At 37.2% G+C, this 25,568-nt stretch overlaps 1 protein-coding gene across 4 annotated transcripts in view; it reads right to left on the reverse strand.

Annotated features, from left to right (window-relative positions):
- The window catches only part of CFAP44 (cilia and flagella associated protein 44), a 41,740-nt gene that overhangs the window by 7,111 nt on the left and 9,061 nt on the right, over positions 1-25,568 (reverse strand). For all 4 annotated transcript variants that reach the window (XM_053971764.1, XM_053971765.1, XM_053971763.1 and 1 more), the window contains 22 exons: positions 25,198-25,414; positions 23,634-23,748; positions 22,955-23,119; positions 21,706-21,861; positions 21,046-21,093; positions 20,173-20,272; positions 18,853-18,947; positions 16,989-17,195; positions 15,987-16,097; positions 13,793-13,945; positions 11,788-12,006; positions 11,198-11,340; positions 10,069-10,339; positions 8,104-8,159; positions 7,521-7,683; positions 7,065-7,195; positions 5,918-6,135; positions 5,370-5,535; positions 3,915-4,092; positions 2,381-2,851; positions 790-993; positions 157-352 (listed from right to left, as the gene is read on the reverse strand). In XM_053971764.1, coding sequence (XP_053827739.1) covers positions 157-352; positions 790-993; positions 2,381-2,851; positions 3,915-4,092; positions 5,370-5,535; positions 5,918-6,135; positions 7,065-7,195; positions 7,521-7,683; positions 8,104-8,159; positions 10,069-10,339; positions 11,198-11,340; positions 11,788-12,006; positions 13,793-13,945; positions 15,987-16,097; positions 16,989-17,195; positions 18,853-18,947; positions 20,173-20,272; positions 21,046-21,093; positions 21,706-21,861; positions 22,955-23,119; positions 23,634-23,748; positions 25,198-25,414 — 3,783 coding nt within the window. The remainder of the gene's footprint in view (positions 1-156; positions 353-789; positions 994-2,380; positions 2,852-3,914; positions 4,093-5,369; positions 5,536-5,917; positions 6,136-7,064; positions 7,196-7,520; positions 7,684-8,103; positions 8,160-10,068; positions 10,340-11,197; positions 11,341-11,787; positions 12,007-13,792; positions 13,946-15,986; positions 16,098-16,988; positions 17,196-18,852; positions 18,948-20,172; positions 20,273-21,045; positions 21,094-21,705; positions 21,862-22,954; positions 23,120-23,633; positions 23,749-25,197; positions 25,415-25,568) is intronic.

Raw genomic sequence — 25,568 nt, forward strand, 5'->3', positions numbered from 1 at the left:
TCTATAAACAAATCTGGGTAGGTCTGACCTACAGGTTTTTGAACTGACTGGGGTGTTGTGTGTACTTAGGGCTCCAGATAGAATGAGAGACATATACTTGACCACCTAGAAATATGTATAACAAATCCATAAAGCAAAAAGAACAAAATCTCCAACCTGCTCCTCTTCCTACTTCTTCTTTTTCCACACACTCAACTTCCTTCTTTAAAATATCCGTCAGAAAATCAGCAAATTCATTGTTTTCTCCAAGGGATGCTTCGAAGCTGGCATAAAGAGCTTTTTTACGTTCCTCAAGCATTACAATCTCACACTTTCTATCCTCTATTTGTGCAAGGTAGCTCTTCAATTTTGACTAAACAAACAAAAAATTACTTCATTTAAAAGGTAGAACCCATGTGTATGTATATAGGATGCATCTGTGAAGATCTGGAAATGTTAAACTTGTCTTTCTTGATTAAACCCACGGTTCAATCAAGCATCACCTAGGAATATGTTCTTAAAGTATGTGATTAGTCACTTATGCTATATCATGAAGGATCTATTAAAATACAAATTTTAATATTACTAAAAAAATTAAGTATTGGAAGTTAGATGTGATCATCCTATTAGGCTGATCATCAAGAGTTTCCTGTTTTTCAAAATGTAGCACTAGTCACTGGATCAGTGCTAAAACAAAGCCAAGGGATGCCACTGTTTACTTTATGGTTTACTTTTGTTTCAAGACATGCATTAATGGTACTGTTAAATTTAAATTAATGGTATGTATTAATTAAATTCATTAATACTTACATGTATGTTCTCCTGTTCATTGATGAGGATACAAATTTGCTCCTCAAGAAGGTCCTCATGTACCTCAAGTTTCTTCAGGATAAGCAGCTCTTCACAGCATGTGATGCAGCGCAGATCAGCACTTTTCATCTGCACATCCATCTTCAGTTTCTTGTGCCGCAAAAGGTGAAGTTCAGCATCGAAGTTGATCACCAGTGTGTTGATCTGGAGCAAAGGAGCATGAAATCAGGAAGAGGAAAAGTGTTATCAGTGCAGTTAAACATGCAAAGCTAGAGAAGGGAGCAGAAGGGAAAAATTCTCTCTGCCAAATCAACAACTCAGACATGCTGTTTCCTAGAGAGTACTGATGCACTTTGAAAGACAAAGTTAATCCCAAATCCTTGTCTTTCTTCTCAGCATAATAGTAAAAGAATCACCAGGGCTTCACAGGAATCTTTCACTGCATCCCCTCCATCCCTGAAGTATTTTAAAGTAGTCCATAGTTTACAGTAGTTCATATAACAATCCCAGATCCATCAATAAATACCTCTTCTGCCTTGACAGACGTCTTTTGAAATAGCTGCCAGCACTTCCCTTAGACATTTACAGCTAAATAAGTACTAGCAGCTGCTAACATTAACTTAGAGGTGTGTGATGTTCACAGCAGAATTTGGGTATTCCCTCAAAACCTTCACACATAAACACAAGGGAGTCTGTGTTGAGGTAGACCAAAGAATCGACTCCCAGCAGCAGAAATTAGAGAGAGATGCTAAGAAATGGAGCAAACAAGTGAACAGTGGCACACCTCTGGTATACTGCTCTCTGTACCCTCCTAAACTCTGACTTAGGGGCATCCTGAGCTTGAAGCAGTATACTTGTGTTCAACAGCTTTGAATGGATTGTTTTCCACACTATCAAATTACAGCTTCCCTCACATCCTAGAACTGAGTTCCAAAGCTTAGCTTATTGTTGGATGGGAAAACTACTTTCATTTGCATGGTTCAAGCTTTCTATGTGACCATTTCATTTGATATCTCTCCTTTTCTATGTTATTCAGAATTTTATCACATCTCTAAAACCATATTAGTTGCCCTTTTTGCAGGCCAGAGATACTTTATCGACTTAGATGTATCTTTTAAAGAATCTTCTCCATGACTAAGCATTTTGGTTACTCTTTTGTACCTTTTCTAATCCTACAAAGTAATTTTTGGACCAAAAAGTTGAGACTACAGTCATTGAAGAGCTGAGAACATGAATCTACAAAGTTGTAGTGATGCTGCTTTTTTAACTCTGTAATTTTTCAAGTTATGTCTAACATTTTACTTGTCCTTTTTTTTTTCCTTTTTTTTTTTTTTTTTTTTGGCCACTAAGATCATAGCTTTATGGCACAATCAGTAAGAAATCTAAGATATCTTTCAAGTGATAATAGTCAGAACACAGGTTATAGTTATGGATTTATACTGATTTCCACTGTAAATTTGCAACAGTTAGCATTTTCCAGGACTGCAGAAAGGCAAGACTAGCTGTAATCCTGAGACAGAAGGGGTTTTGGTTTCACTGATGAACCAGTGGGATTTTTTTAATCTGACAAAAGTAACTTTCAATTTCCTACCTTTTTAATCAAGGTCTCCTGCAAGTATAGATTCTTTATCTTCTCCCTCTTTAAAATTTCCAGTTCCATTTCTGTTGGCTCTGCTTTCTCCATCTCAAAAGCCTCCTGCTCCTCTGTGACTCCAGCCTGTGCCATGGGGGCACCCTCTTCCACTGGAGGAGTTTGAAGAAACATGTGCCTAAATGCACGAGACGAGGAACACCCTTCCAGTGGTTCCTTGAGCTTTGCCTTGGCCTCCTGCTCCTCTTTGAACTTTAGGAGAACGTCACTGTTGTACTCAACTATTTTTTCAGGAACCTCATCTGGGTGTAACTGAGGGATCAGGGGAATAGGAAGATGTTCTGATACATCTAAGATTGCCTGTATGGATTTGACTTCCTTCACTAAACTCTTGATTTCATCAATAGTAGAAACCTTGAGATCCCTCAAAGACACAATCTCTTCGTTCATATTCACTTTTATCTTATGGATCTGCAAAGGAAAAACTATTTTAGTAGGATTCTCTACCACAGGAAGTAGTCTTACCCAACTCAAGAAGGCTAACATTAGGATTATTAATCATTCTGTGATAAGGGGGCACCGTATTAGTTGACTCTTTTTTACATGAAGTAAGAATTTAATGTGATCTATCATGAATATACTTGACAGAAACTTCTCTGATCTTTATAAAAGAAAATAACACACTATCCACTTGAAGCAACTGGAATTCCTCATCTGTATAAACCCAAAATTTATGACAAGAACTATTCCTTTTGTTTGTTCTAATGAGTTGGGTTAATCACTGGCTATCTGATAGCATCAGCACTACAGTGAAGTGCTGAAGTCCAAGCATGAGACTAAAATGATCCAACAAATCCCCTGAGACTGTAGCATTGCTTCTGTAATGCTTAGGCCTCACTGTCAAAGTTATCCAGTGTCACTCTTTTGCAGTCCAGCCAAATACAATGAAAAACCATTCCTATGAGAAGGATGGGGGGAAAGAAGTCACAGGGAAAGCAACAAAGATACTGCACAATGTTTGAACTTATTGTGTCTTCGAGGTTGAAAGATTTGTGGTAACAGTAGGAGTCCTACTATAGCAAGGTGGCTCCAAAAAACCTGGTTTCACAGGAAGATTCCAATTCCAGGAGCAGTGATTGCCAAAGTGCAAATACAGAGAGGCCACACTAGAACACCCTTTTTTTTGTAAAGGTATTTCATGGCAGGGGTTATTTAGCTCAGTGTTTTACTAGATTATAAGACTTGTAATTAAAAAAGACAGGTGTTTCTGCTGAAATACTAGTAAAGGTAAATTCTCTTTCTCATTTATAAAGAGTCACCCTGGAGTGATTCAGGTTTGGGTTTGTTGAAGCACAAGACAGTTCACAAGAGAAGGGCTGATCTGTAACTAAAGTTTACTCAAAACAGCTGTCTGTTCTTCAAGCTCTATTCCCACACTCACTTTCAATTCCTTTCAAAAAATTTCTTCAGTGATTAATACATTATCCTCACTTTCTCCCCCAAAAAATAGGGCAATATACACAGTTTTACATACCAAGCCTTCCAGGATTGCAAGCTGCATCATCTTCTTTTCAGTGCTTATACGCTCATTTTCAGTGAGTGTGTAGTTAGTGGCACTCTTCAGCCTGTAACATCCTATATTCTCCCGTGCTTCTTTGATCTCCTTAGCATCTTTGGAATTCTCATAGTTATCTCTAGGTTTGCTCTTGTATCTGGTAGGTACAAAATAAAGCTGAGCTTCAAGACAGAAAGCATACAAATGAACAGCCATTTCATATCCTCTGACTTGTGCAGCAAAGTTTGGGAGGTGAAAGAGTGACACATCTCTCTCAGAAAAGACTGGCTACTTTGGAAAGAACATCCTTGCACATTTAAATGAAAATCCCAGATTTTTTTTCCCCCTAAGAATTCTTAAAACATAGCTCTGCCATGGGAAAGTTTAAACCTTCACACTCAGACTGAGTTCTGGGTTAAGTGAGTACATGCTGCTATCAGTTTTAGGGAGCTGCACATCAACAATCTACCAGCCTGTAGCACAGAACACTTGATCCTACTCTAGATTGTTAAACACTCAATAACCTTAAAAGCTTTGTACTCTGACTCTACATTGGTCCTACTCCCTGCCATTCATCTCTTAAGGAAGAACTTCTGTACTTCCATGAGCATAGAATGGTTTGGGTTAAAGATTATCTCGTTTCAGTGCCCCTGCCATGGGAAGGGGCACCTTCCACTAGACCAGGTCACTCAAAGTCCCATCTAACACAGCTTTGAAAAAGTGGTCATTCAAAGATATGACTTAGGTTAGATATTTGGAACAGGTTCTTCATCCAGAGGGTGGTTGGACACTGGAGCAAGCTCCCCAGAGAAGTGGTCACAGCACCACAAAGTTGAAGAGGTGTTTGGACAATGCTGTCAGGCACAGGGTGTGACTCTTGAGGTTCCATGTGCAAGGACAGGAGTTGGACTTTGATGGACCTTGTGGATCCCTTCCAACTCAGGATATTCTATGATTCTGTAAAAGGCGTCCTGTCCCCCTTTCTTGCTGCTCAAGATAAAGACCAGCATGGAGCATGATGGCATATCACAAACACTCACATGACGGCTGAGATGCTAAGACTGCTGACCTAACCCAACTGTTACAGTATCTGCTCCATGTGGGACTGGCAGGATTCACTAAGAGTTGACTGTAATAGCATAGGTGTCTCTCAGTCGTGATCAATTTAGACACATTTTACTCCCTATTTGTAAATGCAGCTATCTAGCTGAATTCAATTTTGATATTTTACAGGAACCATAGAAACTAAATATATTCTAATGCTCTCTCGAAACTTGGAGATACATGAAAATTAATGTTTTAATACAACCCTTAGGAACATAAAAACCTAAGCAGGGAGATTATAGTGCCACATGACTAAATAGCTAAATAGCATTACTTGACCTCAAACAAGAAGCAGAACTAAAAGGGAACAGAGTCCAGTTCAAGACTCACAATTCATGCCACTCTGCCCTCCTCTTCATAATCTTGGCTTTCAGTGCATCATATTTCTCAACAAGTCTTCTGATTTTCTGACGTCTGCTTTCTATATAACGCATGGTTGGCTTTTGGACCTCTGGTGTCTTCAGCCTTTCAGCCTCATTCTCAAAAACTACACTTCCTGAAACAAAATATAACCATGTGAAGATGTAATACCATGCAGCACAGTGCAGTCCCAGCTACTGGAAACTCCCTCAGACAGCTCCCGTAGAACTGATGTAAATCAGGATAGTCCCATTGTAGTGGATGTTTTGAAAGTATTCAGGTTCTTTGACTTGACTTTTAGTCACATTCTACCCATGGGGCTGACAGACAATTGCTGACATTGATCTAAACATAGATAACTATGTATGTTACTTTGCATGTAGGCACTAAAAAAAAAGATCGCAGCTGTATTTCTTTACTGCACTTACACGTGTATTTCTTTAACTTGGACTCAGGAACACAAACTGAGATAAAAGACAGAAACCATATTACTGAAAGATTTAAATGGTTATCATTACCTCTATGCACAGGGGCTGTCTCTCTGTGGATCTCCTCTTCTGCTTGTTCTGCCTCTTTAAGTGCTGTCAACTTCTCTTTATGTACTGCCCACTTGCTGTCCTCGTGTTTCTTATCTTGGCTGTATTTCTCAGACACTGTTAGAAGGCTGTAGGTCGAAATCTGATGATTGCTTTGAATAGCATGAACAGTGAGAGTAAATTCCAGAGAGTCCCGAAACCTAGAATCCCAAATTAGACAAAGCTGTCTGATGTCACGGGGCAAAATACACCATTTTACCTTGACCAAAAGGGCATGAATAGTGTAGTTTACTTATTGCACACGCAATCCTTAAACGTAAATCCACAATTCAGTAAGTAATTGCTTAGCCTGATGACATCTGACACTGTCTATTGACTTTTATCCAATCTAGGAATGGAGATATCAAGAATAAACACATGAAGACTTCTCTCAATATTGAAACTTATACCAGGTTCTTCATGACAGTAAATTTCATCTTCCATTAAGGACTTAGCAGAAACATGCTCATTCTATCTTTTTTTCCCAGGCATATATTCTGTGTGCCTAAGGGTGGTTTTTTAATTGTGTATTTATTTTATTAATTCATCTTTTGCTCTTACCTAGATCTAGGAAAACCAACTCAAAATGCACCTCATGCTTAAACTTGTGTTCTTGAAAAAGGTTGTTTTGTAACTTCAAATTGTACAGAGAACATTGTGTTAGCAATGACATTAAAATATCTGACAGACACACAGTGTGTCTTAAAAACAGGCATTAATTTCACAGGCTGTTTTTCAACATTTCAGTAAGAGTTCTTGGTTCTTATTGAACTTACTGGCAAAACCCCAGGCAAATAGTCTCAACCAGCTTTCTTCATACAGGAGTGAATCCAAATGAAGTAATTTCCTTCATTTGACTATCTGCATTTTTACCAAAGATTCAATAGAAGTAATTACACATAAATATGAACATATACTCTTGTGCATATTCCAAGAATAAATAAGATTCTTAAATAACAACAGAATCATAATGGATTATATGAGAGAGAGAAAAAAAATCACATTCTTTTTTCTTGTGGAAGGTACAACTTCATAGACAATAAGCCCCATGGAAGGTGAGGGAGAGAAGTAGAAGAAAAGTGGTAATTACTGTGTTTGTAGTTTCTGTAGTCCAATGAATTGTTTCTCATGCTCCCAAGCCAGCTGCCTTTGCACTAACTGGATTCTCTGTAGTGTCTGCCTATCCAGCTCTTCAAAGATCCTACGGTCCATCTCAAACTCCTGCAGGAAGATGGAAAACCCAGCATCACATTATTTTGGCTATTCGGTCTTGATAATAAATATTTTTACCTAGGTGCCATAGTTGCATGCACATCAACACTATCCTTTATTTCAGAAGCTATCTCCACAGAGAACCACATTTTTTTCCTGTGCTTCTTAATTGGCACAAATAATCAGCTGTGATTCAGAAGTCCAGCAATTTATATATTCTTAAAAGTACCTTAATCCAAAGCATTGGACATCCTTGGCCCCAACATGATAGGCAGCAACATTTTAGAAGAAGGTGCCTGGAAATGTAAATGACCCTAATAAAAGCCAGGTGTACCTCTCTGTGCAACTGCATGTGCTTGGGCAACTCCTGATTCTTTTGAAGGAGAAAAACAAAGTCTTGTCTCAGTGCACTTAACTCCTCTCTTTTCTTATTTTTCTTGTCTTCAGCTTCCTTCATTTTCCGTTCATGCTCCTTTTTCTGCTTGTATTCCTCAATACTGAAAATGCATAAAATGGAAATGATGCTATCTCAATGCAAGAGTGGAAAGGTTACATTTTATATGACCTTTTAGATTTCCTTGACAATCTTAAATTCCCAGTGAACTCAATGGTTCTTAAGGTAACTTAAAAAGGAATCACCTTCTTATATTTGAACATTCTTAACATCAAGGAGCTTTGACCTTTTGCTGTCTCTGTAGCCTGAAGTTAAATGCCTCATAGTACAGTATTTGAATTACTTCCACAGAAAAATAGATGAAATGGAGAGAAAGCCTGAAAAAATTGTGTGTTTCACAAATAAATGACCCAAATTCAGGGTGATCAACTTGTCCCTCCTCTTTGTAGGCAAAAAGAAATACATGTGAAAAGAGCTACCAACACTTGAAAATGCCTTTCATCATTATCTAAGCATCTCTTACGTGTAGGCATCAGGATCTTTAATGTCTTCAGTAGCCTTCTCCTTCTCAAGACCTCTCTGGAATAAAAACATTGTCTTGTCTTTAAACAAGCAGTTATAGTTTCAACAGACAATAAAGCTTTTATAAACATTAAGACAGAGCTCTCACCACCTCTCAGAAAAACAAAAGAAATATTCATCTTCAATATTACTTTCTGGACCTTAAATATTATGTTGTAATGTTTCAAGCAGAAAAAGCAATGAAGCTGGTTTATATGTAAAAGAACTAACAAAACATTAGGGACTGAGAACACAAATCCTATAACCTCCCCAGTGGCATAAAACAGTACATCATTGCTTGTCCTAAGTTCACTCTGTCCCATCTTTGGTTCTCTACCCCCCCAGCCCATTTCTCTTCACTGCCACATTGACAAGAGTCAGTGTGTCATGGGCTAATTCCAAGTTACATCTGTAATTAATCTGGTTGGCTTTTGCTGACTGTGTAATGGATTCACAGTTATTAGCTGTGAAGAATGATAGATGGATGGACATTGCAGTAGCACAAGCCTCATTTCCCTAGGCAATCATGCTCTGAAAAAAGAGGGGGGACTATCACCCAACAATTTAGTTGTACTTAATTGATCTGTAATTTAACTCAATTAGTTTCAGATTATCTGTATTTGATTCTTTAAGAATCTCATTAAGTTTAATGAAGATAGAATTTTTAAGATCTTCCACATGACTTAAAACTAGAATAGATACTTAATGAAGATATACTTTGAAAAGGGAAAAACTCTATTAGAATGGTCATTAAGCAATGTTGTTAGCCCGAACAATAGAACTGACCATAAAGGTCTTTATATAGAGCTACTTACATATTTTAAACTATAAATCTGTATATATGCTTTATAATTGCATATTAATAACTTCTTCCAATACTGGAGTTAGTAAGTTTCATTAGTAAGTTCTAATCATTCACTTTTAAGAAATAACTCTAGCTCTATTCTCAGTGCTATATATTCTTGTCATAATGGTAAAGAATTCCAACTAGTCATGAACAATTTAGCTGAATAACCAAAATCACAATTTCCTCTGTCTCTGTTGCCAAGCATCCTTCAAAATGCAGTTACTAACCAGTATTGAAACATATTTAAAAGTTAATTTTTTGTATGTTGACACTTTAAAGATTTTTAAACTTTTCTGAATGTATGCCTATTGTGCACAGTGGCACTTCTTTACTCAACAGCTCTCACTGCTTCTTTCAAGTTCTAGTTATTTAATTCAGACAAGGCACTCTTAAGGCTTTTTAAAAATTCAATGAAGTCTGAACATTTTAGTTGACATCTCTCTTCTTTTGCAGTATCAGTAGAAGTGCTTCTGAGTTCCAGCGCCATCTGTTTAAGCGTGCTAGAGATGATCAGCTCTGCAGTGAGTACAGGACACCTGTAAATTCATTACTACTAATGCTGCCCAAGAGTGAAAGAGCAACAGGATCAGCATTGTGTTGTGCTATTTTGCAAATGGAAAAATCCATTGTGAATTTTACATGAATGGTACTAGATGTATGGAGAAACTACCCATATGGTACTCTCCAATAGTATTTCTAGAATCCCCATCCAGAGCAGAATCATACTTTACTGGAATTAAACCCAAAAAAGGTATGAAGTATGAGAAATCCTTGCAATTCTTTCATTCCAGGAATATGCATGACTACGCCTTTGAGTGGGAAAGCACTGGGAGAATATTACATATGAATAACACATACTGTATTTATTTGGAAAAAAACACAAAACACTGAGAAGGAACAGTGCAGTCCCAGAGCCCATTTATTAGGGAACATTTTGCAAGAGCTATTCTTCTAAATAGTTTGGGAAACTTCAGCTTTTGCTGTGAAGGATCTTTAAGAAAAATAATTGAACCATGTTTGCCCATTTGGGTAGTTTCATACCAAATAGGCCTAATTCAGTGAATGAGGGTACCAACTTACCCTAGGACAGGGGATTGTGACTTTTAGCTCTTTGGGAAGCTCTTCCTCTGACCAGAAGTCAAATGTAAAAATGTTTCCATCTCCACCACAGGTAATCAGACACCCATCATCATGACTACAACATATCCCCCGGATCTGCCCATTGTCATTGTCATGTACGTTCAGGTACCAGTAGTCCTTCAGGGCACCCACTGAGAGGCCTTTCTCACCGAGAGGATAAGCACGCAGCGAGCCATTCTGCATCCCACAGAACATCAAGGGGCTGCGGCTACTGTTAAATACACAACAAGAAACAGTAATAGCAGCAACTTGTAACAAGCAAGCTCAAAATATGAAAAGAGCTGATCTAGCTTAATAGAAATCACTTTCCCAAGTTTGGAAGCTGAAAGCAAAGTATTTAAAGTATGTGTGATTCTAATATGAAGTGTTTTTGCAGCTAACTGGCTGCTCAGGAACATTCCAGCACTTGCTAGGTATCTTAGAACTAGTCTTAGCCCTGAGCTGGGCAGTGTAATTAAGTTAAATGCTAGAAAAGCAGTTTTTAGTCCCTGCTCCCCATTTAGTACAGATGGTGATGAATGCAGCCAGCAGTAGATTAAAGCCTGAATTAAACCTGCTTCCTTTTGATGCAGAACATGCCTATTCTTACAGTGAACCTAATACTGGGAGTCTGAAAAAAGTCCAGCCTTTCCATTCATACAGTTCACAGAATGTCCTGAGAAGCCTATATTCTTAGCATTAGAGGGATGGACTGACTGTTCCATGTTCTAATTATCTTTGTTAACTATGATAAAGAACTGCTGTTCTGGTGATCACTATATGCAGGGATTTCTAAGTGTTCTCCTGGAGTTCTACAATCTAGAGTGGTTGAGTTCTTGTCTGTACTTACTTAAAAATCTCATTTTTTCTTCTTTGAAGGTCTTTTAAAATTATTCTATCAGACACATGGCTTAGCTATGTCTATTAGAAATTTTAAGTAAAACTCAGTGGCAGGAAAACCAGAGAGAGTTCGTGTATACTAAAGCTGAGCCACAATTGAGAAGGGACAAAGTAGCATACACTCCTCCCTTCCAAGTTCAATTTCATCAAGCTTTATCCCAGAGCTATTTGTTACATTACAGTGTTTTACCAGAAGGAGATCTGGTGAATGGGATTGTTGTCAGTGTTCTCCATAGGAATCACTTCAAAGGGTTCATCTTTCCTCTTCTCAGGGTCTTCTTCATTATCATGTGAGAATTCGCAATGATAGAGAAACCCTGAGTCGTACCCACCCTGAAAAAGAGAAGGACCATAAGGAAACAGTGACAAAAGAAAACAGAAGCAGCTGACCAGAAAAATGCAAATATCAGAATAATTCTTCCTTTCTTAAGGATCTGTGATGGGTTAGAAAATGCTACTTCCAAACACCTAGAGATCCTATTTATCCACAAAAAGAAGTCTGTCACAATCTCTGTCATTAAAAGCCACTCTGTTAAAATTCTACCTTCTGCTTGTGAGGGAACAGCCCAGTCTTTGTGCCCATTCAGGCACCACCAAGAAGGGCACCTACTGGATATTTACCAAAAAATCTGAATCAGAGTGACACTACTGGTTTAGTTCACAAAAACCACTGAAACTGTCAAGGATGAAAGGAACTTGATGTCCTAGGGATGACAGGTTTCAAAGGGAAAGGATGTCACATCATGCAATCCCATCAACATGAAGTAAAAACTGATTTACCAAGGAAAGCCAAAATTTTCCTGGTGCTGCATAAAAGCCACAGAGAATGGGACTGGGCTCCTCTGGTATGTAGATAGGTGGCAATGGCTCTTCTTCAGGTTCTTCCTCTTTAGTTTCTTGTACCTCAAGTCCCAGCTCCTTTTGCTGCTTTATCCATTCAAGCCTTGCCTTCTCCTTCTCTTGCTTTTCTTTCTCTCTCCGTGCAATCTCCTCTCCCAGCTATTACAACGAGCAGAGAAACACTGAGAAATGAAACCAAGGCACCCCACACATCACTGACTGAAGGAGTCTCATAAATGTAATCCAAGGTGGTCCTGGCATTATACATACAGAATATCTACAGAAATCTCTTTCCTGTCAACTTAGTAGAGATCAACCAGACTTCATGGGACTCTCCAGTGAAATGCCCCCATTTCCCTCCTCTGAAGTATTTACTCTTGGTCTTTTGAAACAGAAATAATTCCAAGTAGCAAGCAGATTTCAATGTTTCCTCAGAGAGATTACTCCAAATCTTCACCACTATGCTTACTCCTGCAGAAATTCTAAGTCCTGTCCCCTGCCTACCATGTTGAAAGAAAAGCACTGGAAAGCTGAACTCAAACAAGTTCTAGTCCGTCATGGGTATAGAGCAAAATAGAGAAGCTGTAACTGACTTAACTTCTTCTGAAAAATGAAGGAAAGATTTAGCAAACCTTTAAAATTCTCTCCCATTCAAGCCTACTGTAGCATAAACGAGTATCAAACATTCTCTAAAACAGTAGCTTCCTAAGGAGATATTAGATAGCCAAACCAGCAAACCCTTAAATATTATCAGCTGATCTTTGTCTTTTAAAACAATTTACCTTTTAAAAAATATAATTTTTTAAAAATTTTACTTTTTAAAAAATATCCTGTTCTAGGGACTCTACAGACTATAAAAACTACTTTAGTGTTTCACTACCCTTACTGTGAGAAATCCTTCCTTACATTAAAACATTGTGGTTGTAACTTATTAATTATTTATCTATTTCCAAGGTAAAAAGAGAGTCATTAATATTCTTTCTCTCTGTAGAAACATTTTTTTTATTTTTAGTGATTTAGAGTGTTTCTCAACATTATTCTTCTCATTTGACAAAAAAATCCAAAACAAAAGCGACCAAAAAATAAACAAACAAGAAAACCAACAAAACTCTACACACATTATTTAGTCTTTCCTTTCATATGCATGCTTTGTGATCGTTCTTATAGATATTGCTGTGAAAAAACATCTAGAGATCTTTCTCCTGAATGCTGACTTCCTCCAAGTTATAACACAAAATGAAGCTTTGCCTGACATTCAATAATACAGGAGCAGTTAAGAGAGAAGGCAGAGAAATCACAGGTTAACAACAGAATCAGAGAGCCTGTTGGATTGTAGTGGATTGATTATGAAACTGAGAGCCCGCTCACTGAAGTTCTCCTGAGCCTAAAATCAGCTTTCTTTTAGTTTCACAAAACTAACTATAGCTGTGAGTTGGCATAACTCTTTTCCTTTGGCCCCACATATTCTTTTTAAATACTAAGTGCCATTCAGAAATTAAATGCACATCTTAAAACATTTTTTAAAAGCCAGAAATACTGCTACAAAAAAAAATGTTTCATATTTGCTTCAAGGTGACTACCTGGGGGTTTTATAACTTTTGAAAGAAATTTCCTATAAGGTGAATATCAACCACAATAAATATTCTTTTTGTGAAAATTACCAAAATTAAAATATTTTGAGAACTAATGCACCACCTTTCCCTTTCTCAAATGCTGTCTTCTAATTATAATCCAAATTCACATCACGCTTTCAGTGTCATGTAGGTTAAAAAAAAAACCAAAACCAACTTGTAATTTCAAGCCACAAATTACTTCTACCTGGCACTCCCTTTCAAGGAGCTTAGGAAAAACCCTGTGATGAAATACAAGGACTATAAAGTCTTTTGGGTAGTTTGACCACCTGGCACAATGAAGAAGATGAAATTCTGCCACAGGAGTTTTTTACCTTGAGTTGGGATTTAATACTATAAAAATGGAAGTACTGTGTTGGCAGGTTTTTTATGTGATAGGTGGTTGCTGCATCATGATTCCCACGGAGAGGGGCAGGAACCTGGACAGCAAAGCCATTCTCACAAAGGATGAGCAGTGTGCTCTTATCCTGTACAAAAACACAAAGAATACAAATATAGGGCAGATGTATAAATGGAATCAAGATAAATGGGGGCAAAAGTTCGCTAAGCAGATGGACAGGAACAAAGCCAAACTCCAGCCACACTTCCCTGTGCTCTTATTTCTATGGATGCTTTTAAATGGACATCAGAAATCAGTGAGCTTCTTTTATGCTAGGCAAAGCTAAGGAATTGAAGAAATCCTTGCTGTGTCCAAACCAGCTATAATTCTGACACTGCTTAGCTTGAAAGCAGCATAATGATATTTTGGAAATTTGGTCAAATTAAAAGATGGATTTGACCCATGACTTAGTAGATTTTGAGTTGATAATTTCCTATATTTCCATACTAATAAATCCTTTATATCATCAAGACTTGGCTCAAAGTCTTGCCAAATTCTACTTACTTTTCAGTTTGTTTGTTTTTGGTTGGTGCCTGACAAATCCTTTAAAATGTGAAGTTAGGAAGAATAGGTGAGGTGAGGGTAATAATTATTCAGTGTTTTGAGTTTTTAAAAGACAAGGCTGTATTTAGTTTCAATTTTCATAAGCTATCTGGAGAAAAGAGAGGTTTATTTTATCTGACCCATGACTAAAAATGTGCAAAGAGGGCATATTAGAGTTGCTATGGAAACCCTAACTAGCAATCATATGGTTCCTGTGTCTTAGGAACTCAGGATCTCAGTTTAAAAATGCATTCATTAAATGTAATGTATTTAATCACCAGTTCTTCTATAAAACAAACAAAAAAAAAAGTAGTGTGACACTCAGATGCTGGTACTGTGTTAAGCAAGTGTTCTCATCTAGCAATGGAGGCCAGATACCGGTTGAGAAAATTACTCAGGCAGAATCTAACATATCCAAGACACAACGGGTGCTTTTTTAGTAAGGAGGAGTACCTTGTCTTCAAGGAAAGATGCAACTGTCAGATCAAGATCTGTTGTTTCTGCAGTAAGATAGAATTCGTACCAACAAGACTTCTTTTGGCAGTTTTTAGCAGTTCAAATTAACAAGTAGAAATACCAACACTTTGACACTATGCACCTGTAAAATATATCTTGCTAGCATCTAAATATAATGAATAGTCTCTCCTCTAAATAAGGATACTGGACCAAATAAAATTTCAAATGTTACCCTAACCCTAGAACACTTTTAAATATTAGCAAACACCTATTTCGATGTGTCCTGACACATTTGAAACACAGAATGTGTATTTCAAGAAGCGCCCCATTGTAAATGCAGGTGAACTCAGTGGGAAGAAATTATGATGTCTGACTCTAGTTTAGAAGGTTGAATGATTTCTTTATTATACTATAATACATCAATATGATTTTTACAGGAGATACTGAAACTACATACTTACTTTTTCTAACTACTAAATCTAACTCACAACTCTCTCGTCCAGACACAGGTGAATCTGATTGGTTATCAGGTTTAAACAATCTTCACTAGAATCTAATTAAGCAATCACCCCAGGTAAACAATTCTCTAAACACATTCTACATGGGAAAATAAGGAGCATAAACAGAAATTGTTTTCTCTTTCTTTCCTCTGTGCTCCTCTATGAAAAAAATCCTGAGAGAGAGAAGAATGTGCCTGCCACAGCACCCAAAATCTTTCTTAATGTTGTCAAAAAGCTTTTCAAAAGCCTGTTTTAATATGGGCAAGAGTCACAGACAGTAACACTCAAATAACTTCTTTGTCAAAGAGAATCAGACCTTCCAAAAGCTAAAGAATAAGATTGTTTCTTCAAGTCAAGGGCTCAAAAAGTATACCAAAATCTTGTCATTTGCATTATCCAAAACCCAAAATATGTCCATAGTGCCTGAACCACAGGTACAGCTACAAAGAACCTTTTAGAATCTGTCATGCTGAAGCAGCATGAAAAAACAAAATCGCAAAACATTCTTTGTATTGTCTATAGAGGACATGACTGGAGTCATGGATCTTCATCTATTTTGATTGGAAATTCTTTTTAAAATTGTATGTTAACACTGCTGGGAAGGAAAGAAAACAAATATCCATTACTCACATGAGAAGGTGGAGACCACTGTAATGCCTGTACAGGCCCAGGGACACAGATGAATCCAATAGGCTTGTATTCATCCTCAACAGCAAAAAAGAAAACTGTTTTGTCTTTACTCTGAGGAAAACCAAACAAACAAACAAACAAACATGATGACTGAATCAAAGCTGACCAAAAATTCAAGACTCTAAGCACTTTATTACATAAGCACATACTTCCATTTTTTTGTGTTTAAACAGGGGAACCTAGGACTAGATTTCCATGATGATTACTGGGAGGAAATAAAAATCCTGCCCATGCTGTTCCAAGAAACATGTTGCACCCATGGCTCTTAATTGCTCTCATGGGCCTCCTCTGGCATCGCCTGCCAGGTGCTTTCTGCCCATTGCCCCAGGAAATCAGCACAAGCTGATTTCCCCAAATAATAAGAAGTTCCAGAACTGGTACACAACATGATTCATTGTAGCTTAAATCCTACATGAAATGAAATGCATGGCAATTCAGCCTAAGGAACATGTAACTGCAAATGCACTGATCATGGCTAAGGATGAGATTTTAAAAAGAGACACCACATTAACTGGAAACCATCTCAAAGACTACCAGGTTTAATGATAAACTGACTGACTGATCCTGTGGTAAGGCCAAGCAGTGCTGGGTAGCAGCTGGATTGCTGCCAATGTGGTGTCTCAACAGACTTGCTTTTACTAATTCCAAGATCCTACTAAACTAATTCCAAAATGAACCAAATCCATCTTCAAAGGGGATTACAGAATTCACACTAAACAGTCCAGTAATTCACAAAATGAATTGTGTGAATTGCATGGTTGCTTTCCTTCAGAAAAACAGATGTGAGTGCAAACAGATCCTTCTCCCAGCACAGAGAACTACAACAAGCAATCAATAGCAGCAACAGAAGTAAAACTGTGTTGTCAGTAAACAAACTTTATATCTTTTAAAAGGCTCTACGTTTATGGCTTAATAAAACCAGCCAAACTAAATGATACGTACCCCTGTGGCAAACACATCTCCCTTTCGTTCATATGCCAGGGCTGTGACTGCAGCACCATGAGGTTTGAAAACTTGTTTCAGATTTATCTCCGCAATCTCACTGGCCTGTCCTGCATGACCAGGCAGCCGTCTGGGATCATAAACCTCAATTATGCGGACAACACCATCTTCAAACCCCACGGCAATTAGACCTCCCTCAGGATTTACCTTTAAGTGAAATGAAGAAAAAAAAAATCACAGTGTACATCTGAGAGCTTCAAAGAATAATCCATATGGCATGTACTCTGGTGTTTACCTTTAAACTCACCTTACATGGAAGCGTTGCTAAAGCACAAAGAATATTTCACACATGGGAAATGTTGTTTATTCTCTCTAATATGGTATCACAAAGGAAGAAAGAGGATTGGGACTTATTTTTTGGTTTGGATTGTGTTTTGGGTTTTTTTTTAGTGATAACATGCCACTGAAACTGAAGATGTTAATGAGGATGTGGTTGTAATGTCTGAGGAAGAGGTAATTCATACTGACATAAAGATATATCAGTAGCTTCTTAAGCAGAAGAGCTGAAACTCAAAAAAAAAAATTAAATTTTTATGAATATAATATGGGGCACCAAACCTCAGTATGATTTTTTTAAGAGGTCAGGGCACAGGCTTGGGTCTGGCTGAGTCCATATAGAGTACAGCAGTCAACAGGGACTGCCACTTGAGATGGAAAGGAGGAGGAGTCCTTACCATAAGTCCTGTAGGTAAGCCAATTGCTAACAATTAAGAGAGTCTTGAACTGTGATAAAGGTTAGGAGAAACAGGCCTGTGTTTTAGCCGGACATAGCTGGAATTGTGGATTTAGCTGATATTTGCCATACATGGTAATGTCTTGAAGTCAATTAGAAGCTGACTTGCCAGTGTTCACTTATCTAACAAAGACACTGCTAGCTTGCCTATGAGGAGATTATGGTACAAAAATGCTTCAAAATATGTTGGACTAAGTTTTCTTAGATTAATAGTAGAGATTTTAAAATACATTTGCACACTTTAAACTGTGACCAAGTACTGAATGCAATTTTAAATGCAGCTGGATAGACTTTGTTTTTCAGATTGTGTTTAGTAATAACTTTCGTAAAACTGAACTAAGTCAGTTTTGTGATGCTGTACAATTTATTGTAGCAGACAGGTTACCTCATGAAGGTACAGGTAACCACTTAACAGCATCTCTGAAAGCCTGTGTGGCCAGAATTATATTTTTATAAAATAATTATTTTTATAAAATAAAGACACTCTCCCAGTGGAACCCTCATCTTGAACATTCAAGTAATTATTTACCTCCTAAATTTCCTTGTAATTAACCCACCAGGCTTGCTATGTTTTCTCAAGAACATAACTAGACACTAATTTAATTAAAATTAGCAAATATGTCTAAAAATTATAGATTCCACACTCCACAAATGATCAGTTCTGGCAACAGTTTTTAATGATTTATCTCCAAATGTTTGTGATTTGTCTGGGCTGTCATTTCAAAATGTGTTAACTAACTCATGTTAATTGACATTTGCTCTGTGTGGGTTAAATAGAAGCTGTTAGTCTACAAACTCAGACTACTTCCCATACTGCACACAGAGATCTGATTTTAAAATATTAGGAAGGCACAAAGTCAGATACCTGATAACCCATAGTAAAGTTAAACTGTTCCCAGACTGTATACAAACATACTACCCCACAAACTTATCTATACATCCTGCTACAGTAAATTCCACCATGGCCTAACAAGTGACCTCTAATGTCTTGTTTGCTGAGCAGCTTCCTGGATGCTGGCAGGCCCATAGGCTCCTTGATGAATTTTTGCTAACATGCTAGGAAAAACTCACAACAGCCGGTGCCCACGTCAGTGCTGTTCCTCCCTGTTTAAACTTCATTACGCTCACTTGGCTGTTGCTGCTAAAATCATAGATGCGCACTGACCCTGTGTGGAAAGGAGACAGTAAGAATTTATTTCTTGCAATGTCACTTACATTAGGATTTATGGAGAAATGTCTTTTTATTTGAATTAAAATCTGGATTAAATGTATATTTTCTCTTTTGAGTAAGAAAATGCCTGCATGAAAGATGACTGATGGTTACAGATCACCATAGCTAGCATGGTGCTCATGAACAAAATATATGATTTCTTCACTCTTCAACTTATACAGAACCAAGAGTTGTCGAGGCTGAGGGTTGTAATAAGAAGTTCCAGGCTGACAATCCACATGTAATTTTCAAGTGAGCATGGAATTGTGGCATACTCTATGGAAAATCTGTACTGACAACATAGGAAAAGATGATAACTACTACTTGGGACTGCCTAGGGAGGAAAACATTTAAAGGGAGGAAAACATAGGAGATTGTCCACAAAAGATTCAATTTCATTAGAGGGAAAATTAACAGATTCATAGGCACACATACTGATTGAATAAAATTCCATTCCAACTGGCATTTACGTGAAATGTCATTTGCTCAACTGGTAGAAGTTAGTCTTCAGGGTAGAAGAATATGTGCATTGTATAACACAGGCAAATTACAAGACAGTACTGACAACAATTTAATTAAAAGACCTTGTAGTGTTTTCTGAGCAGTGTAAATGACATTGTTAGTTTTCTGGCCAGTAGTTCTTCTTTCAAAGCACAATAAAGCTAACACTGAAAGGCCTAAACAGCAATATTTATACAAGTTGAATGAATATGTCTGTAATTGCTTGTTATTTGTTGATGAGAGCATAAGAGCTATTGCAGTTTCTAAGAAAGGCACAAACATTAATATTTGCAATGGCTTGCACCATGCTGGAGGTGTGTGTAATTCCTTACAAGATAAAAATCCCAACACTTATTAAACCCCAGCACTGAATACAAGTGCTGTTACTCAAACCAGATGTCCCACCTTTTCAGCCATTCCTTCAGAACAATTTACAAAGTTTCCCATTAAAAACTTCTGTTGCTAAAATCCCAGGTTTTTAGGATGAAACAGTCTTAACACATTGTTTCAAAATATTCATGATTTGCCTTAAGTATTAAAGAACTGATCCCAGGAATAACAAAAGTGGCTTTGCAAGAGCAAATGCACAAATACAAAACACTGTAGCTCCAAACCAAGCATCATTGCCCTTCAAAACCAATCATGGCAGTGGCATGAGAGGAAAGGGACAGTGTACTTACGGTCAAGAGCCGTGGTGGCCATCAGGTATGTAAAGGGAGAGACACCAACGGCCTCAATTCCCCCTGAGTGGAAGGTACACATGCGCTCTGGGTCGTGAGTCTGCGGTGCAAAACAGAAGAGAAATTGTGCTGCATTTTACACTTGTGCTCTGCAGTTTGAGCTTATGCTGCCTGGGAAAGATTTCATCATCCAAGGAATTACAGACTTTGTTATATATTTTTTTTTACATTAGTTTGTATAGTATGTGTCTTTTATTTACCATACAATTCTCGGAACATATTTTACTTTTCACATTAGAATTCTATTCCCCACAAGGGATTGTTCCTATTTACTTTATGATGTTCCAGAGCAAAAGTTAAATGCCCACTTTTTCACCTCTGTCATCTATTTCTCCATCAAAAACATCTCCAGCAGTAACACTAGTTAGCAGTAGGATAAAACACTTCAAGTGTGTTTCATCTTCTTGTTTTTTTTCTAGTTCTTTCTGTCATTTAAAGACTACAGTAAGGTTCAAACACCTATCTATAGAGGAAATAACAACACTCCTTAAAGTAATTTCCTGCATCCATGCAACTTTCATTACCAGTTTACAGAATCAAACTCCTTTAAAGTAAACTGAATTTGGCAGCTGAAATTTCAGGAATCAAGAAACAAATTCCTCTTTACCATCCTGCACAATTATTACAATCAATTGCATTTGAAAATTTTTATTAAATAAAATATCTGTTTCAATGCTACAATTTTCTACTGTGCAACTTCATAAAACACATATTTCATTCCAGATGGAACCAGTATAGTTATAGGATGTCATAGGATATGGTTCCTATTGCAAATGAACTGAAGAAATCAGAAGAAAGAAAAAACAAAATTACCATATTTGAAAAAGTCAAATCCAGCTTCCATATTGCTCCACTTGTATCCTGAAGAAGAAAAAACATAAATTGAATATTTTCAGACTCAATTTGGAAATAAAACTGCACATGGTGACTTCTTAAAAAGTCCTTAATGATTATCATTGTGAAACAGAAATTACTAAATGCAGTGATGTTGGTCTTATGAATCCCATTCATCATTTTAAGGTAATAGAACTTGGACAATACCTTCTGGCATTCTCCTATTCTTATGCCAGAGTCTCACACATTACTGTACACTAAAAACACAGCATAGCATAACATAGCATAATTCAGTTGGAAGGGACCTGCAAGGATCATCTCGTCCAATTGCCTGATCACTTCAGGCCTGACCAATAGTTAAAGTATATTATTAAAGGCCTCTATATATGCCTCTTAAACACTGACTTGGAACTTAAACCACCTCTCTAGGAAGCCTGTTTCAGTGTTTAAAAACAAACCAACAAAACTGTAGGTAGGTAGGTTGGTAGATAGGTAGATAAGATTATTTTCTATATATCCAGAAGACTGAATTCTACTAAAAAGAAACACTGTTTTGTAATAGACTCCTGCTGTTACTTACCAGTACGTTCCTCATTTTGTTTTTCTCCACAGGGATGCATGTACCTGAGTGTGTCTCACCTGAGCAAACCAGAAGGGCTGTCCATGGTCATGAATTTTTGTAATGAAATTCAGGCTGACATTCTTGCCAAGCCAAAGTTCATTCATAGGCTCCATCTCCACTAACCCTGTGTCATCCACAGGATCAGCAGCATCTACTACCTCAAAGTTCCACATCTTCATGGCATTGGAAGCATTAAAAAAAAAAAAAAAAAAAAGCAACCTTTTTTATAACACCAGGTTGTTTTCATACACAATAAATACGGAAAATCAAAATTTTAAGAAAAGCAAAATCACTGCTTTGGACATAAGCACTAACATAAACACTGCTAGAACAGTGACTGGAGCTTTAATTCAGCTCTGACAATAAGAGAGCTGTACATGGCAGCTTCAGAACTATGCAGAATAAATGGTATCTGTCGGCACTCAGCATGGCTCGTACTGAGGCAGCACAAATTAATGGGAAGTGTAACCCTTATATGTTATGCTCTGTAGGATAAGGACAACATAGTTAGCATGCTTATAATCAAGTGAACTTTCCTAAGGGGATAACACCAACCTCTAAAACACAGTAACAACAACAACATCAGTGTTTGAAACCCTCCACTATCTATAGGTCAGTATACCATTGATTATCTGGGTCATTACACACATCAGCAGAAGACACATCATGTCCTCCCTTAAAGAGCAGGGTAATAAGATTGCAAAATTCTTGATCATTGACAGATGACATCAGAAAACATAAGGAAAACATTTTGACCTTAATTTATAGAATTATTTGTTAACTTCAGGATGGTTTAATTTTCCCTTATTTTAGGATATGTATCTCTGAGATGCTAGTTAATTTCTGTGTTATTTTAACATTAATAATCTGAGCTTTTAAACACTAAGAAAATTAATTTCAAATATTCCTGTAGTTTGTTTTTTATCTTTTAGATAATACCATGTGTTAATAGGCCTGGAAATTATAAAATGTTAGAATGTAGGCAGGAACAAAGCTGTTAGAAAACCACTGAAGATTATTTTGATATACTAAAGAAAAAGCTGATTTATTTATTACTATTAAACAAGGAAAACTGCATGCCATGCTATCCAATTCAAACATGTACACTGTGGAGATGTGCTCTCATTTTCTTTATTCTACAAAATAATTTTCAGAAAGAAACTGCACTCCAAAATATCCTCCAAAAACCTGGTAAAGGAAATACGTAACATTTACCTGCTGACCATACATTTGGACACCTAAAGGCAGAGCAAAAGAAAAACTCACCCGAATGACACCATCTTTTCCAACAGAATAAAGATCTCCTTCATCAAAAACTAACTGGCTGACAGGGCCCTCGTGGCAGGGCTTATGTCCAACTTGACAGAGCTCTACTTTAATGAGGCCACCTTCCCAAAGCAGCAAATTGCCCCACTCAGTTCCTGAGACAACCTTTAATGCAAATGAAAATAAGTATGTAAGCACCTGCATGTAATCGTGCAGAAACACAGGCAAGAACCCAGTTAACATTTGTGGCTTCCTTCCATGAAAGCATTAAATCAATGGCAAAGTACAAACATTTGCAAGAGAAGATATAAAGGGTGAGGAGGTTCAACTTTTTAGCAACATGACATAATTTGCATGCACTGAAATTGATGAAGATTGGGACCAACAGTCTCTTTGTATGTCTGTACACTAATGTTTTCACATTAGAAGACACTCAGCTCTAAGCCAAGACAGATCTTTTTTTTTTGTGAATTACAACACTATTTTCCAATTATTACAAAGCAAGACAGGGATTTTTGGCAAATTGATGGCAATATTTTCTTCTCAGAACAGTGCATCACAGGCCTGATTAAAAACATTTTTAAGCAAATAGTAACTCTCTAACTTACAAAGCAGACTTTATATCAAAGCCTAAAAGAGTATATAATATTTTTTCTTTTGGTCACTTTTTCTCACTTACCTTCCCATCGGGCAGCTCCACAAAACCCATAATGTCAGACACTGCTGTTTTTCCAAACCTGCCCAAAGTTCCTTGTAACTTGAGACCAGTTAATGTGAGAGCCATCTTCCAGAACCTGAGTACAGAAAAACACACCCCTCTCTGACACAAGATTTCCTAAACACTGGTCAATCCCTCTTAGACATTGCAATACTCTTACCAGGCATGCCTTGCTCATGTATTATTCCTTTTTGCAGGAGAACTTGGAGTTTTTTCTTCTGAAAATGACGTAAAGCTTTACATCTACACAAACATTTCCCTATACTACTCCTATGAAACATCTAGGAAAAGGATTTGGAATAGGCAGAATGAAGATTAAACTACTATTTAAAATTAAGAAGTGTAAAATACACAGCTACATCTTTCCAGCTACAACCCATACACATAGCTAGGGATACCTATTTTATCCTTGCTGTGGAGTGTATGATGCTCAGTTTTGTAAACCCAAAGGACTGAGGACTTCATTGAATGTCATCCAAGTCCTCTTGTGGAACTAAACTGTACTATAAAATCTCACTGAGCCAAAGGTTTTATCCTAAATATTAGTGTCTCCTGAGTGTGCAGGAGACATTACTTTTAAGATAACTGTTAGAAATTGTAATTTGAGTCCACATTTGGGTGTAAGGTCACATTTACCACGTAATAAAAGCTATGTCAGTGTTTATTTGTAGTATTTCAGCTCAAAAGAAAGTTCATACGAGATTTTGTTTTGTCAGATTTCCATAAATAATGCATTCTAAACCACATTTGTTCTGTGTCTAAATAAATAATTTGCTATTTCAGACCCACCTTGCAATCAAACAATAAAGCAAATATCAGATTTTGATCTGATTTCCCCATTAAAATTCAAATAAACTTTAGATGCATTACAATTTTAAAGATAACATTTTTATTACAACAGAATCCCACTCATAGCATAAGACTCTGCTGTGTTAGCATTCAAGTACTGGATAAACACAGAACACAAAAAGAATGTTTAAAGTCGTTGGGTGTTTGGCCCTTTTTTATAAAAGGACCCATGAACTTGGCAGGGAAGGGAATGTATGGAAACATCTTTTGTAGGCTTTTGGTGCAATCACAGGGTTTCTGATCCATGACTTGGCAACCAGCTCCAATGGCTGTCCAAGGAGCAGATGAGCTCAAGAAATCAAAGATATAAAGCCCAGAAGGCACAGAAGGCAAATATCCTATGTTACCAGCTAGAAGACATGTATATATAAGTATTTTTCATTTCTTCTTCTCAGTGCTTGTTGAAATTAGAAGAATGGAGCCTGAGACCATTCTTGTAGGTAGGTAGGTTGACTGACATTTAACATCAAGCATCATCCTCTTTGGACAGCAAAGATATGAAAAGATTTGTTTGACTGGTTGAAGGATTTGAAAATCCTAATTTTTGTAATTGTAAGGGCCAGATAAATAGCATTCCTCATTGGTACATGTTTGCTAATGATACATTCTTGTTAGTCATCTCCTATGTATTATGACTGCAGAGGTGTTATGTATTAATCCTAATCAGCAAACCTACCTGATGTGTCCTGATCCACCTGTAGTTAGATGCTCTTCATTCTCAGCAGAAAACATGACCTTGTAAACATCCTGTGCAAAAGCTTTTGACCTCAGCAGAGTCTCCTCTTGTTTCCAGTCCCAGATAGTCAACATGTAGTCAGGGCTGCTCCCAACACTGGCCAGCAAAGTGCCAGTACGGTTGAAATCACCAAAAACATAGGCTACCTCTGTTCCACCTGAAGAAATGTACAAGCCCAAATACACAGGAAAGAGGCAGAAACAACACAAAAATCTATTCAGGAGCTCAACATTCACTGAAATTATTTCTTTTCCAATAGGTAATAGCTTTAGGTTGGCTATTTCTATCAAATAGAAGTTTCTTCCCATGCA

Source organism: Vidua macroura, chromosome 2, assembly GCF_024509145.1.
Source record: "Vidua macroura isolate BioBank_ID:100142 chromosome 2, ASM2450914v1, whole genome shotgun sequence".
Taxonomy (NCBI): domain Eukaryota; kingdom Metazoa; phylum Chordata; class Aves; order Passeriformes; family Viduidae; genus Vidua; species Vidua macroura.